Source organism: Gouania willdenowi, chromosome 5, assembly GCF_900634775.1.
Source record: "Gouania willdenowi chromosome 5, fGouWil2.1, whole genome shotgun sequence".
In the NCBI taxonomy this organism is placed as follows: domain Eukaryota; kingdom Metazoa; phylum Chordata; class Actinopteri; order Blenniiformes; family Gobiesocidae; genus Gouania; species Gouania willdenowi.
The window spans coordinates 1,042,463-1,058,023 of record NC_041048.1 but is presented as its reverse complement, the minus strand read 5'-3'; the positions used below and the strand labels follow the sequence as shown (position 1 = coordinate 1,058,023).

Here is a 15,561-nt window from a genome sequence, read left to right as displayed (position 1 = left end):
AACTTTTAAAGTTTTAGTTATGGATTAAATATAAAAGATTTTGGCTTCAACACAAACATTTTTTAAGCTTCATCTTTTCAATCTCAGAAGAAGTTTGTGTTAAACATGATATTTTAATCATTTTCTCTTGTTTGGATCACAGTTTATGAAGCCTGATCATCAGAGAACCACTGCCTTGTGTGAGCTAATGACCGTTTTACACTCCGTGGCGGAAGGGGGCGGTAATGAGCCAAAGAGATAGATGTTAAACATCCACAAAAGAATAATGTTCATTCTGTTTGAAAATATTAAATTGTCTTTACTCTTTTAATATTTATTTTTACATCAGACATTTAACTTGAATTTGAATAAGTGAAATTGATTGTTGACTTTACTTAATTTATACTTGTACAATGTTTTATTACCTAATATGTATATCAAACATTGTTCCTACATTAAATATATATATATTTAAATATAATCATTAAATAACTAATATTAATAATAATGTCAAGTTTATCAGATCTAAACCTTTAAGATTTTCCAAACTATTGAGATTTTGTTTCCCGAATTGATTGTTTATCTTAGTTTATTTAGTTTTAATTGCCAATATTCTTAGATATATTTTGAATTAGCTTTTGTATATTTATTGATGCTGTTGTCACATTATTTTGTGGCTATAGATGTTTTTTTATTTTTTATTAAATATTAACAAAATAAGAACGAAAGTGTCTATTTGTACGGTTACTGAAGTACAAGTACGTATTGTCTTAGGGTTCGGTTATAAACTAATATCGCAACAATTTTTAGGTTTAGTCTTAGTCACGCGACCTAAACTGGCCAAATATGGGCGCTGCGTATGGATAGATGTCGGTATATTAATACGGTAACCGTACGGATAGCCACTGCCAATAAGAAATGAAAAAGTTGCTCTGACGTCAGAGCTGCTGCTCGTCCGCTAAGTGGCAGTAAAGCGCGCTTTGACCACCATTAAAAACCACCGAAGAAGAAGAAATGAACGGTTCTCCGTGTGTTTGTAATGATCAGTTTAAAGAGTTCAGATAAACCGAGCACACATCTGTGCTGTACAATAGAGTGTTTAATGAACCATTCTTCATTGGAGGGAAAAGACGTAAACGAAGGTCGTTCACAAGCTAACACGGTTACCAGATTGACCGCTACACCGTCCAGTCTTTAGCTTAGCTTTAGCAACATGATGACAGACTCTTCAGCTGAAGAACACTCTGCAGGTTTGGACTTTTGAACTTTTATCATCAGATAAGATCAGATAATACTCTGTTAGTCCCACAATGGGACATCTGATCGGGTGATATTAAAACCCGGAAACATACAGAGACAGAGTAAATGTGTCCCCGTACTGCATCACAGGCATTGGACCGGTTGTTAGAGCTACTATCTTTACCAGGGACAACATATTTATTCCTGATTATTGTTTTCAGGAGTTTTATTGTGTTTTATTTACTAGTGATTAGTTCATACTGCATTCTACCAGCAGCAGCACCGCTCACAAATACTGGAAACCAGCTTTTTAGTTAAATAACTGAATTTCTTTTCATATTATTATTAAAAAAATAATAATAATTTTAAATGTGTTTGACCTCCATTGTATATAATTCTTTAGTTAAATTCCTCATTGCGTTTTTTTCGGTGCAGCTTCTATAATTGTATATTGTAATGTTTAATTGTAGTTGGCAATGATCAACATTGAGCCTAAAGATTAAAGTTTACCTCACGCTATAAACTTGCATTTTTACCAATTTACAAATATTGTTTTTCTAATAACTAAACAATGTGACCCATGCTATCAGCTGGTTAGATAATAATAATAATTATTATAATATTATATTAGGGCTCAGTCCTGGGGCCCCTTCTCTTACCCCTCCCCCTTACACCTGTAGTGATGGGGGAGGGGTTTGATTCAAAGGATTTGAGCTGGATGAACTGAGTGCGGCCAGAGGGAGAGATATGTTTTAAACCAGTTAAGGGGATTGTGGGTAATGCCAATGGAACCTCATCTGTTCAGAACTGTGGTGTGAGATGATGTTAAATGTCACACTGAGGAGGAGGATGATGGTGAGGATCCAGAATCATCTGCCATGAGGAGGTCGTTGGTTTCAGTTAGTGATGTCACGATCAGCTTTTTTTGCCCCCGAGTCCTTTGATTTTCAGAATTGGCCAATAGCAAAAAAAAAAAAAAACAGATCCAGGATGTCCCTTATTTATTTTATTCATCTTATTTTAACATTCAACCCTAAACAGACACTTCTGTGACGTAGTTTAATCAATCAATCAATACATAAAAAACACTTTAGACTTTAGTGCAAAATTAAATAATATTAATTAAAAAAATGTCTAATATAAAAATGAAATACCAACTTAAAATCTTAAAATACCAACAGACATGTTAACAAATAAGAAAATAAAAGTACCACAGTGCTGTGAAATAAGGTCAGTAATGAGCTTTTAGGAACTCTTAATGTTTAATCTAATCATTTAGTTTCACACATTAAAATGTATGTTTTTATGATAAAGTGTGTGAGGTCTGCAGATAGAGGTTGATTTAGAACAGGGGTTCATCTGTTCTCACCCTGGGACCCACATTTTACCACGGTCATTAAATTGTGACCCAGTCTTTTTTTTTTTTTAGAATTCAATCACAAATTATTTTTTTCTGAATTAGCTGTTGTAAACAAATGTATATAATCTTTTTTGAAACATAAATCTCTATATTTTCCTGTGTAACATGCATTTCACAGCATGCCTGTCAATAGAAAAGTTTCTTTCAAAATAAAAACCCAGTACCCACCCAGTACACGTCTGCAACCCACTTTTGGGTCCCGACCCACCAGTTGAGAATCGCTGATTTAGAACACACCTGCATACCACCATGGTCAATCTGCACCACCCATCCCTCCTCGAAGATACCAGGCTCAGGATCACTCTTCTCCTCAGGCCAGCTGTGTTCAACTTAGAGCGACACAGGCCTGATGTGTGCTGGGTCCAGACTGCAATAGCTCTATTTTTAGGAACAACCAGAAAAAGTCAGGGCCCTATGGAGTTAATGCAGCTTCTTTAATTCCTGTGGTGACAGGTAACACAGGTAAAATTGTGAAATTAAAGAAAAGCAAAAAGCTTTATAGAGATAAAAATTTGACTCCTATAACATGTCATCCAAAAAGTCCACCAGTGTCTCCAGTAAAGTTTTTAAAATTAGCTCTTCTTAATGTTAGATCTCTTGTTAACAAGTCACTAATAATTAATGATTTTATTTTGACACATCACTTGGACTTTTTATTTCTTAATGAAACATGGTTGAATGATGGTATCAGTAATACTATTCTCAATGAAAGTGCGCCACAAGACTTTATTTATTTCAATAAGTGTCGTACTTGCAGGAAAGGTGGTGGAGTTGCTGCCATTTTTAAATCAATATTTCAGTGCAAAGAAATAACATTTGGTGATTTTATCTCCTTTGAATATATGTCATTCTTACTGAAGGGTGATTCAAGAGTTCTGTTTTTAGTCATTTATAGACCCCCAAAATATTCTGGAGAATTCATGGATGAGTTCGCTGAACTGCTGTCAGTTGTATGCACTGAATACAACTTTTTAATAATAACAGGTGACTTAAATATTCATGTAGACAATAACATGGACAATACTTCCAAAGAACTGTATGCTTTAATGGATACTTTTGGTCTTACACAACATGTGACTGGTCCGACACACACTCAAGGTCACACTTTGGATCTGGTTATCTCTAAAGGTGTTGATATCTCTGCTGTTGATGTAAGAGACTTAGCTCTATCTGATCATTTCTGTGTCTTTTTTGACCTAGAGACTGTAACATCTGTTCCCCCTAGTTATGTGTGTTTAAAGAAAAGGTACATAAATGAGAACACAAGTGCACAGTTTATGGAAGCCATAGCAATGACACCAACATTGAGTGCTGAGACAGTTGATGATCTTCTGGATGAGTATAATAGAAACGTCTGTAATGTCATAGATGTGGTGGCTCCAATCAAAACTAAGAGAAAACCAAACACACAGAAAACACCTTGGAGGAGGACTGAGATAATGCAGAATTTGAAATCTGACTGTAGAAGAGCTGAGCGTAAATGGAGATCAACAAAACTCCAAATTCATCTAGAACTATACAAAATAAGTCTGCGAAAATTCAGTGATGGCTTGTTCAAAGCAAGGCAGCAATACTTTTCTGAAATTATTGCCAAAAATGTCAACAACTCTCGCACGTTGTTTTCTGTAATTGAAAAGCTCACAACCCCCCCAGATCAGATAGCCCCTGAATTACTGTCAGCTGGAAAATGCAATGAATTTGCTGTATATTTCAATGAAAAAATACAATCAATAAGGTCAAACATCAGAACAAACCAGCAAAATCACAAAAAGCTTGAACAGCTTCAACCACTGAGGGATGAGTCAATTACAATGTTAGAGTTTATTACAGTGAACCCAAAAACAATAGAGGAAACTGTTCAGCAGCTGAATCCATCAACGTGTTGCCTTGACACAATACCCTCAAACTTCTTTAAAACTGTTGTAAAGTCAATTGTCACTGATCTGTGTCAGATAATTAACTGCTCATTCCAATCAGGCACCGTACCAAAATCCCTGAAAGTAGCTGCTGTGAAACCGCTGTTAAAAAAGAGAACACTGGATGCCTCTATACTGGCTAACTATAGACCAATCAGCAACCTTCCATTCATGGCCAAGATCATTGAGAAGGTGGTCTTCAACCAACTGAGTCAATTCTTAACATTCAACAAAATATTTGATAAATTTCAGTCAGGTTTTCGTTCTCATCACAGCACTGAAACTGCTCTTATCAAAGTGATCAATGACATAAGGTTGAACACTGATTCAGGAAAAGTATCTGTTCTCATTCTGTTGGATCTAAGTGCTGCATTTGACACTGTAGATCATACAATGTTGTTGCACAGATTGTAAACATGGGTTGGACTAAATGGAAAAGTAATGCAATGGTTTAAGTCATACTTGGAGGAGCGAAGCTATTTTGTAAGCATTGGAAACTTTGAATCTGACAGATTACCAATGTCCTGTGGGGTTCCTCAGGGATCTGTTCTTGGACCCCTTCTGTTTAACCTTTACATGCTTCCTTTAGGACAAATTTTACAGAACTGTAAGGTTGATTATCAGAGCTACACAGATGACACACAACTATATCTATCACTGAACCCAGATGACCATGGTCCCATTGAGGTGTTGTGTGACTGTTTAGAAAAAGTAAACTGCTGGATGAGTGAAAACTTCCTTCAACTAAACCATGACAAGACGGAGGTGATTGTCTTTGGTAACAATGAAAAGAGGACTGCTGTCAGCAAGTATCTTGAGTCTCGATCTTTAAAAGCTAAAGACCAAGTCAAAAACCTTGGTGTTCTGATTGACTCAGATCTTACATTCAGCAGTCAGATCAAATCTATCACAAAAACAGCCTTCTACCACCTAAAGAACATCTCCAGAGTGAAAGGTTTAATGGCTCAGAAAGATCAGGAGAAACTGGTCCATGCTTTTATCTCCAGCAGACTGGACTATTGTAATGGTCTTCTGACAGGAATCCCCCAAAAGAGCATCAAACAGCTACAGCTGGTTCAGAACGCTGCAGCTCGGGTCTTAACCAGAACAAAGAGGTCAGAACACATTACTCCAGTTTTAAAGTCTTTACACTGGCTCCCAGTCAGCCTCAGAATAGACTTTAAAGTTCTGCTGCTGGTGTATAAATCTGTGAATGGGTTTGGTCCAGAATACATCAGTGACATGTTGGTCAGGTATGAACCCAGCAGGTCTCTCAGATCTATGGACACAGGTCAGATAGTGGAGCCCAGAGCTCACAGTAAACATGGTGATGCTGCTTTTAGTTGTTATGCTGCAAAGAAGTGGAACAAACTGCCAGCGGAGCTGAAGTCAGCATCCAATGTGAACATTTTTAAATCAAAGTTAAAGGCACTTTTTTTCTCTACTGCATATGATTGAGAGAGAGATTTTTTGTCATGTTGTTGATGTAATGATGATTTTACTGATGATTTTAATTGATTTTACTGATGATTTTAATTGTTCTTATTGATTTAAATGTTCTTATTGATTTTAAACAATTGAATGTTTTATCATGTAAAGCACATTGAGTTGCCTTGAGTATGAAATGCGCTATACAAATAAATTTGCCTTGCCTTGCCTTGCCTTGCATGTCCTGCTGCAGGTGTTTGATATAGAAATACTGCAGTAGATTAACTTAGGATGGTTTATTCTCACACACAAATCACACAAACACACATGCATGTGCAAACAAACATGCCCTCAAACATCTGTGCACAGTGCGCGCACACACTAGCATCAGGCTAGTTAGCATCAGGCCTGTTAGCAGAGAGGCTAACGATTCATTTGGTCTCTTGATTAACCTGATGTTGAACTCCTTTATTCACAAATGTTTGAGAACTTGCGTCTAACTCTCCACCTCCGCTCTACATCCAAACAACAGACAGGCTCCTCCTCTTTTTGACACAACTTCTGCTGTGTCATGTTCTACTAGTTCTGCAGCTTCAGAGCTTTCTGATCCATTTACACCGTAACCATGGTAACCAGAGCACTACTGTTTACCTTCACAGTGCAGCACTGAAAAGGCTCCAGTCTGACGCGGCGCAGCGTAGCGTTCGGAACGTTGTGTAATCAATATACTGGTACGGCTGTATATTAAACATTTATGAGTTTATTAAAGAGAGAAAACAGAGACTTAGAGTTACTTTTATTTGAACTGATTAAACTGGAATAATATTGGGATTTATTTTTAGCAATGGAGTCTTTGTACTGGAGGTTATTGTACATGTCTTTATGAATAGTGAGGTGAGTTAGGGTTAAGGTGAGTCACTTGAGTTGACGACCTCTGGCCTTCATGAGCCGGAGATGGTGCGTGAACCAGGGGGCAGGAGTGGAGAATGTAACAGACTGGAATGGAGTGTAGTGTTGTAATGCATAACCAGTTCATCAGTGGTGGAACAGGTATTTATGTCCAGGTGGTGGTCAATACTGGAGGTGAAGGTGTCAAGATTTATATTTTTAATGTTGCAAAATGATATGAGACGTGGTAGTAATGGTGAGAGCAGCATTGAATGAGAGGAGAAAATGATCAGTTATGGGGAGTTCATCAGCTTTACAGTGGAGGGGTGACAGCAGATTAAATCAAGAATGTGACATTTGTGTGGGTTGGAGTGTTAATATGTTGCAGAAGACCAAAACTATCTAAACAGGATGTAAAATTTCTGGTAACGGTGATTAATGTATAGTTGTATGATACCTACGATACCCACGGTTCCCCCGCGGTACCAAATTGTAACGCTTTCTACTATACCAGAAATTCTACACAAAGGTACAACCTGGATTACGATACTACCAGTAACAGTTTCCGCTACATAGCGGTTGCCTCTACTCTCCTCCTGGCTTCTCACTGCACAGTTTAAACTCACTGCATGCTACTTACTTGAAAACAAACCAACATGGCAACCGAACTCCACAGCTGCTGAATGATTGGCTGTTTGCCTGTTACTGGTGACGTCTGTAGTTGATTGGCTGTTCGTGTGTTTCTGCCGGCAGAACGATCTCCATGAAGACAGCTCCGCCTGGACGTGTGCACGGCTTAAGTCACAAACACGAGACAACACATGGCAGGACCACCAGGCCCAAGCGGTGAGTCTGCCGCGGCGTTGTCAGTGGCATCACTAATTTTGCTCAAAAAACCAAACTCCAAAAGTTCCATTTGGAACTGTTTTGGCTTTAAACGAGGCAGAGACGGTCAAGCAATAGGAGATCTACTGTGCAGGCGCTGTCACCAGCTATAGAAACCAAATGAAGGAACACTTTTTTGGGTTTTTTTCACACAGACTCAGAGCGATCTTTTTTTTTTTTTTTTTTGTTTATTTATTTATTTTTACAGAGATATTTACAAAGTACAAACAATATTTACAAAGGAGGGATCACATCCAATCTCATAAAACACCAGAAAATGCTCACAAGTATAGTTTTCCCAGGGAATCAGTTCCTGTTTATTGTATTTTATCCTCTATCAGGGCTCAAGATTGTGACCAAATTGGTCGCATATGCGAGTATATTTTGTGTGTGTGCGAGTGATAATTTTATTTGGTCGGATCCGTGCATGGATGACCTTATTTTGGACAGAGCGGCTGAGCGCTTTGTCACGTCCCACAAAGTCCTCTCTCTCTCTCTCGCGCTACGGGTGAGGAGACGCGCACGCTCACGCAACTTGGCTGTGGGTAATGCAACGGTGAATGTGCCGAGTATAAACACCAGTGTCAGGGCTGCCAAGTTTCAGAAAATGACAAAAGTGAGACTTTAGTGTCATTTTTTAACTTGACTTTGTCCTGTTTTAACATTGATTTCTACCTTCAGAATGATGTCATCACCTCCATACCAGCAGCTCTCCCTGCACTGTGTCCTCCTAATGCTAGTTTTAATTAACCACAAATTACAAATGAAAACTAACAATAATTAATCCATTTATTAGTCAATATTTCATATCAACAACTGTCCATCATTTATCTGGGGACATGTCTCATGTTGTAGGTGTTTATCACAGATGTTGATGATGACAGAGGCTCCCACTTAAAACACTGTGGCCCAAGGCAGTGCTACCTTTACCTCAGCTCTCCTTGTCTGCAACAGAAAGGACGTCATTAAAAAGATCATCATGTAAAAAACATTCAAACATCAAGTCATTTTTCATTGAATCAATGTCTATAGAAATACACTATTACATACAATAATAATCATAAAAACAGTTCAAATGAACATTAGATCAGACATTTGTTTTATTTACTATGTATTTATGATGATATAACCTACAAGTGTAATTCAGCTTATGTTACTATTTTCACAATATATATTCTACACAAGTTTTATATATACAGTTAACACATTCACATCAAACATATATACATACGTACATACACATGAATGTATATATGACATGTATTTGGTAAAATTGTTACTCTTCTTTCTTATACTTATTAACAATATATGATTTAAAAAATGAAATGAATGAAAGGTAGTTTTTTCTTAAATTATTTTCCCCTTCTCTCTCTAAAAATCTTTTCTGCAATGAACATTTATTTTATAAATCATTTGGACAGTTTAGAGTTTGATGAGATCAGGAGTTTTAAATCTGGTGTTTGTATCAATAATCCATGTGTGTGTTCTCTGTATCCTGTTATGAATCAGTCTGATGATCTTTTTTTTGCGTCATGAATAACGGTTGGATGTTCGTCATGTATGTATTTCCCCAAACTTCTAGATAGTAAATCAAATATGGTAAAACAAGTGTATAATAAAGTGATTAAGAATGTGCCTTGTTTTGTCCAAAAATAGAAAATAATATTAGTTCTTAATAGTTTCTGGTGGAGCCATATGAGCAGCAGAGGGCGCTCTAGCAGCTTAATCAGTTCTAAAGGAGGCTGTAATGAGCTTCAGGGGTGGAGCTGGAGAACATATACAGTTTTTACCGTGCATACGTGCTCAACGTGTGGAATGGGAACATTTTGTTGAGTTTACTGTTTTTTCATAACCTTCAATAACTATATCATCCTGGTTTTTGGTCATCTCATCTGCAATAAATGGATTGACAAAAATCCGACCAGACTTCATCGCCTTTGGTATTTCATTTTTTTATATTTTTGTGACAATAGCCAACAACAACAGCACCACCTGTTTCATTCATTCATAAACAAATATAAATTATAAAGTGAATGGTGTATAATGATATTTCAGGATGGACCAACAGATAATATTGTACATGTTGATGTTTACATAGAATGAATGAATCTAACTGTATCTGTTCTGAGCTACAGATGAACCTTTAAATCTAACTGTGAAATGATCAGAAACATTGTTACATAGTTCATTAATATTATTACATGATCATTGTGTAACAATAAGATACGTTCTGAATACACGTTAATGAAATATTGCAGCTGCTTTCAGGAATATTAAAGCAATGTAATGTTTACTAGCTAACCAGCGGCTAACTGGCTAGCCTGTACCACGTTAGACGTAACGTTCATAATATTGATGAGGGAATACGAGCTCCTCCGTGGTTGTAGTTCTGTTTGGTCCGTGGGGCTCCGCCCACTTTCCCCTGAATCTGTTCAGACACCCACAGAACCAGGAAACCTGCTCTGACCACTGCTCTGTGTTCTTACACTGGGCCCCTGGTAGTGCAATCAGGGCGACGTAAACTTCCTTTGTTGTTTTTTCATCACATGTGGCTTTTCAAATATATTAAAAAAAGAGAAAATATTTTTTTTTTTTTACATTCCCACATGCAGTTATGGGTTAATAAAAATCTGTCACTAAAGTATTTTTTCATATCTGTGACTAATCATTAGTGATGTGTACAGTCTATGTTCATAGCTCTAAGATAATCAAATTACAGGGAGCTGAGACATATGCTAAGTAGTTTACTGAAGGCCCAAACATGTTCCAGACCCAAACTCTGATTTTTATTTTTTGAATTTCAAATATCAATAAAAATATGAATCCATATTTTTTTCTCTCTCTAAAGTTTGAGCAAAATGAGAATTCTGGCGTCACTGGTGCAAAAAGCGACACAGGCTCTCCTATAGCAATGTTAGCATGTGACCCACTTTAGTGTCTGTGTGTAGCTCAGCACTATTTAGGCTTTTCAGTCTGAAATTTGGAGCCAAAGAGTTGTATTTGTATTAGTCAGTTTTATAGTCATTAAAAAATAAATACTCAACAACTCTATTTTTTAAGAGTGAAAAGGTTTTGGTTTGTTATCGGTATCGGCAGATAATCAAAGTTGTTGCATCAATATCTGTATCAGAAACTATAAAGTGGTATCGTGTCATCCCTATAGTCACCGTGTTTTACGTGTTGCATATGTTTGTTCCATTTCATAATCAGAATAGATGCTAAAGCAGCCATGTGTTTACTTCAACATGCAGTTTATTGGACTGAACTAATGACAAAAGCGTGTGAATAACTGAAGAAAGTCTTTATGTTCATCAGCTGTGGATTCTCCTCCTCTGAAACACAGAAGCTGTTCAGCAAAGTTTACAGTTTTAAAACATACAATACTGTTATTTGAAGCATGGAGTTCTTTCTTTATGACTTCAACTATCATATTTAGCACAAATGAAAATAAAAATATCGCTGATTCTCATAAATCTAAAGTGTTTGTGCTTGTTTTACTGTGGAGCGTCACACATACCGTAAATATCAGTGCACACACCCATTCACTCATACACATATTATAAATGTTATTTATAATTATTACATAATTAGACTGATATGTAAAGTAGAGCTGAGTCTAATGATGTGAATAATGAGTGTAGGGACGTCTCTGATGGTCCTGGTTGTGTTCAGGGTTTCCTGCAGATGTTCCTGATGGTGTTTCCTGTAAACATGGACTGAAGCTCCAGGATCATCTCCACATAAAGAAGGAAGAGGAAGAACTGTGGGAAAGTCTGGAGGAAAAGCAGGAGACGGATATCACGGCTGTTACTGTGAAGAGTGAAGATGAAGAGGAGGAAGCTCAGTGTTCTCTGCTACACTGGAGACAAAGTGAGGAGAACATCAAAGGAGAACCTGCAACCTGCAGCTCAGCTAAACTCATGAAAGTAGAACCAAATGGAGACATCAGTGAAGGCCCAGAAGCAGCAAACACTTGTACACAACAAGACACTGATGGAGAGGAAACAGACTGCTCTGACACTGAAGACAGTGAGGATTGGAGGGAACCTTTGTCCCAGTCTGAAGCTCAGAGTGAACACATGGACATGAGCTGTGAGAACTTTCAAACATCTGAGAACAACTCACACAAACTCAATGGTTGTGACGTCTGTGGGAAACAATTTGGCAACAAAGCACATCTGAAGAGACACAGGAGAAGCCACACAGGAGATAAACCCTTTGGTTGTGACCTGTGTGGGAAACAATTTAGGTTCAAGTGTCATCTGAAGCCCCACATGATGACCCACACAGGAGAGAAACCATTCAATTGTGATGTTTGTGGTCAAACATTCACTCGTAAGTCGAGTCTTTTAACACACTCAAGAGTCCACACTTTAGAGAAACCCTTTGGTTGTGACCTCTGTGGGAAACGATTTGGCAACAAAGCACATCTGAAGATCCACACGAGAATTCACACAGGAGAGAAACCCTTTGGTTGTGATATTTGTGGCCAAAAGTTTTCTGATAAGGCAAATCTTTCCAGTCACATGAGAATCCACACGGGAGAGAAACCCTTTGGTTGTGACCTGTGTGGGAAGCGATTTCGCATCAGATGCCGTCTGAAGAGCCACATAAGAATACACACAGGAGAGAAACATTTTGGTTGTGATGTGTGTGGGAAACGATTTAGCACCAGAGCACATCTGAAGAGCCACACGAGCAACCACACAGGAGAGAAACCTTTTGGTTGTGATGTGTGTGGGAAACGATTTAGCACCAGAGCACATCTGAAGCGCCACATGAGAATCCACACAGGAGAGAAACCCTATGTTTGTGACCTATGTGAGAGAAAATTTGGCAACAAAGCACATCTGAAGACCCACATGAGAAGCCACACAGGAGAGAAACCTTTTTGTTGTGAACTGTGTGAGAAACGATTTAGCACCAGAACAAATTTGAACGTCCACATAAGAGTTCACACAGTAGAGAAACACTTTAGTTGTGATGTTTGTGGGAAACAATTTGGCAACAAAGCACATCTGAAGATCCACATGAGAATTCACACAGGAGATAAACCCTTTGGTTGTGATGTTTGTGATAAAGGATTTTGTCTCAAGTCTGAACTGAATCGTCACATGAGAATTCACACTAGAGCGCGGGTCACCAAATGACTGAACCCCTATGGTGTGAAGTCACAACAACCAGCATAGGGGGATTTTCTGTATGTGGACACAAAGGGACTGGCAGGCGTGCATGGGTTGTTTTAACTCTTTTTAATATGAATAATTCAGAAACACATTCATCAGCCTCATCATGTATTTCAGTTGTTGTCAAACTTTTGGGATCAAGCTCCCCTTTCACTTATTTCTGAATTTTATTCTTTAGTAGATGTTGTTCAGACAATTTCAACAACTTGGGGCCCTTTTCTCTCTTTAGTCAATAATATGTCCTCTTTGGAAGACTAATGTATATTTGACAGTTTTGTATAACAGGATACTAATGGGTTGTACTGTAATCCATTTGTACATCTAAATGTACATTATTTCTGTGTGTTTCCACTTTGTGTACCTGTTTGTCTGATATGATATTGTAGTTTTATTATTTTTGTGTATGTGTGCATTTATATATTTTTACAGTTAATTTATTATTTTTATTTCTTATATATATCTATACGTGTGTGTGTGTGTGCGTGCGTGCATGCTGGGGGGATATATAGTGTGTAAGGTTTTTGTGTTTGAAAAATTACAAAAATAGGTTGTATCTACCTTGAGAAGAATATTTGAAAGAATAAATATGAAACCCAATAAAAGATTGTCATGTTGTAAATAAGTGAATGAAACCGTATTTAGTGTCTCATTAATACATTTATTTGTACAGTTTTTGTCATGTCCTGTCATCCCACGCCTGGTGGGACTGAGACCAATCCTTGTATTTTCAGTTCATGTTCAAATCAATTAAAATAAAAAGTAAACATCATGAATACCCATATTTTTAATGCTTTCATTTGTTAATTATCTTCTCTCTCTCTCTCTCTGAAGTACCCCCTGTAGTGCCATAGCGTGCCCCAATTTGAGAAATGGTCTATTTAATACAGGCAATTTGCTCAGATGCTCCCATCTTCACCTGAGGACCCCTGCAGCTACTTAGTTGCCCTCAATGTTGCCTGTGTGCATCCTCCTCTTTGTAACCCATAATTACCATCCAACATAAACAGTGTGTATCATAATTTAAAGGTCCTATATCGTGCTAAATCAACTTTTTGGAGCTTTTTACCTTGTTACAGTGTTAATTCCTTTTCAAAAACACCCCCAAAGTATTATTGCTCCTCCTTCCTGCATCTCTGAGCAATCCTCACTAATTCTGCTCTCTGAGCCGCTGCTCTGCCCTCTTCTGAAAAACAAGCAGTCAGACTTTTGTGACATCAGTGAACATACACGCCCACTCTCTCGGCGCTAAAGGCATGCGAGCTACATACACGAAATGTTCTCTGCATTTAACCCCTCCCTGAGGAGCAGTGGGCATCAATGGTGTAGGACCAAGGGAGCAGTTCCATTTTTATTACCTGTTATACAGTATAGCTTCGTATTGCCTTTGACTTGATCTAATGTGTTTGTAACACAATGCGACGCAGCGGTTGGACAAAACAATTTATCACTTTAAATGCACTAATTCCTGTTGTTAATAGAGATAAGGAAGAGAAAAATGTGACTTAGCAGTTTAACACTCTGTTGTTTGAAGCAACTCCGCTGCTGCAGCTGCAGCCCTGAGATGGACTCACAATCACAATAGCTGCTGTGTTTTACTGTAATGGGCGAGTTAGTGAAATGAAACCTCAAATACTATGTTGTTGGGGTTCTTAGAACAAATGGATGATGGTGAAAAATAACATGATATAGGACCTTTAAACAAAAACTATAAATAAATCTTTTAAAATTTTATTTTAAAAGATAAAATTACACTAATTACTCTGGACTTTAAAGTAAGGCTGGAACAAATTTTTTAAAAAAACTTTATTTTTCTCAATTTTGCCCTCAGAGAGTTATAAATTTAAAAATGTTCTGAGCACAGTTTACATATTTACAGATGGATCAAAACACCATTTATGATTTCAACTAGTTGTTGAGTAAGTGATTTTCTGTCTGTTTTCGGCAGAGATTCTTGTCATTTGGTGGGTCATGATGTGGATAGAGGAGAAAAGGCTGAGTGAAACAATGATCTACTCTGATTCAGCTGCAGACAATAACAAAGGCGTTCGTCCTGACCTAGTGTTAGACGTAGAAACCTGTGTCCATCACATAGAACTGGCCCTGGTTTAAAGTGTGTTTTATTCTTATCCCTGGGCATAGTGGTGTCTTAGGAAATGAAATGGCTCATACATTAAAACTGCAATTGACACCAAGATTGTGTTAGGTAAACTAGAGTGCTTTAGCATTTTCAAAACAAAAGCTGATCAAACATGGAAACGTGAATGGAAAGAAGAGAGATTACTTTAGTAGACAGCCCTCAATTAAGATCAATAGGCTCTGTATACTGTCTAATCACAAAGACCAAGTAATCGTCACAAGACTCAGGCTGGGCCATTGTGAGCTAGCTGCTGCTCTAAAGGTTAGTATTAATAAACATCCAAGTGGACTTTATCAATGTGGACAGCCAGAAACTGTGAAACATGCTTTTATTCTGAAGAGAGTATATGTTTGAGAACAGGAGGGCATGTTGTGTTTATTTTCTCTGAATCTGGCAACTTGAGATCCATTGACATCCGTAGTAGTTTCCACCGTTCTCTTTTCTAGAATATGAATATGTTAGCTAAGTAAACTTTCCTGCGTA

The 15,561-nt window shown here is 37.6% G+C and overlaps 1 protein-coding gene across 7 annotated transcripts in view; it reads left to right on the top strand.

Annotated features, from left to right (window-relative positions):
- Positions 1-952: 952 nt before the first annotated feature.
- Positions 953-15,561, top strand: part of LOC114463973 (oocyte zinc finger protein XlCOF6-like) — a 30,454-nt gene continuing 15,845 nt past the window's right edge. Inside the window, exons 1-3 of one of the 7 annotated variants that reach the window (XM_028447909.1) lie at positions 953-1,229; positions 7,624-7,716; positions 11,440-11,495. In XM_028447909.1, coding sequence (XP_028303710.1) covers positions 7,692-7,716; positions 11,440-11,495 — 81 coding nt within the window. In that variant the 5' untranslated portion in view covers positions 953-1,229; positions 7,624-7,691. Of the gene's footprint in view, positions 1,230-7,623; positions 7,717-11,427; positions 11,581-15,561 lie in introns of all 7 variants that reach the window. The other 6 variants (XM_028447916.1, XM_028447908.1, XM_028447914.1 and 3 more) reach the window with 6 other exon arrangements.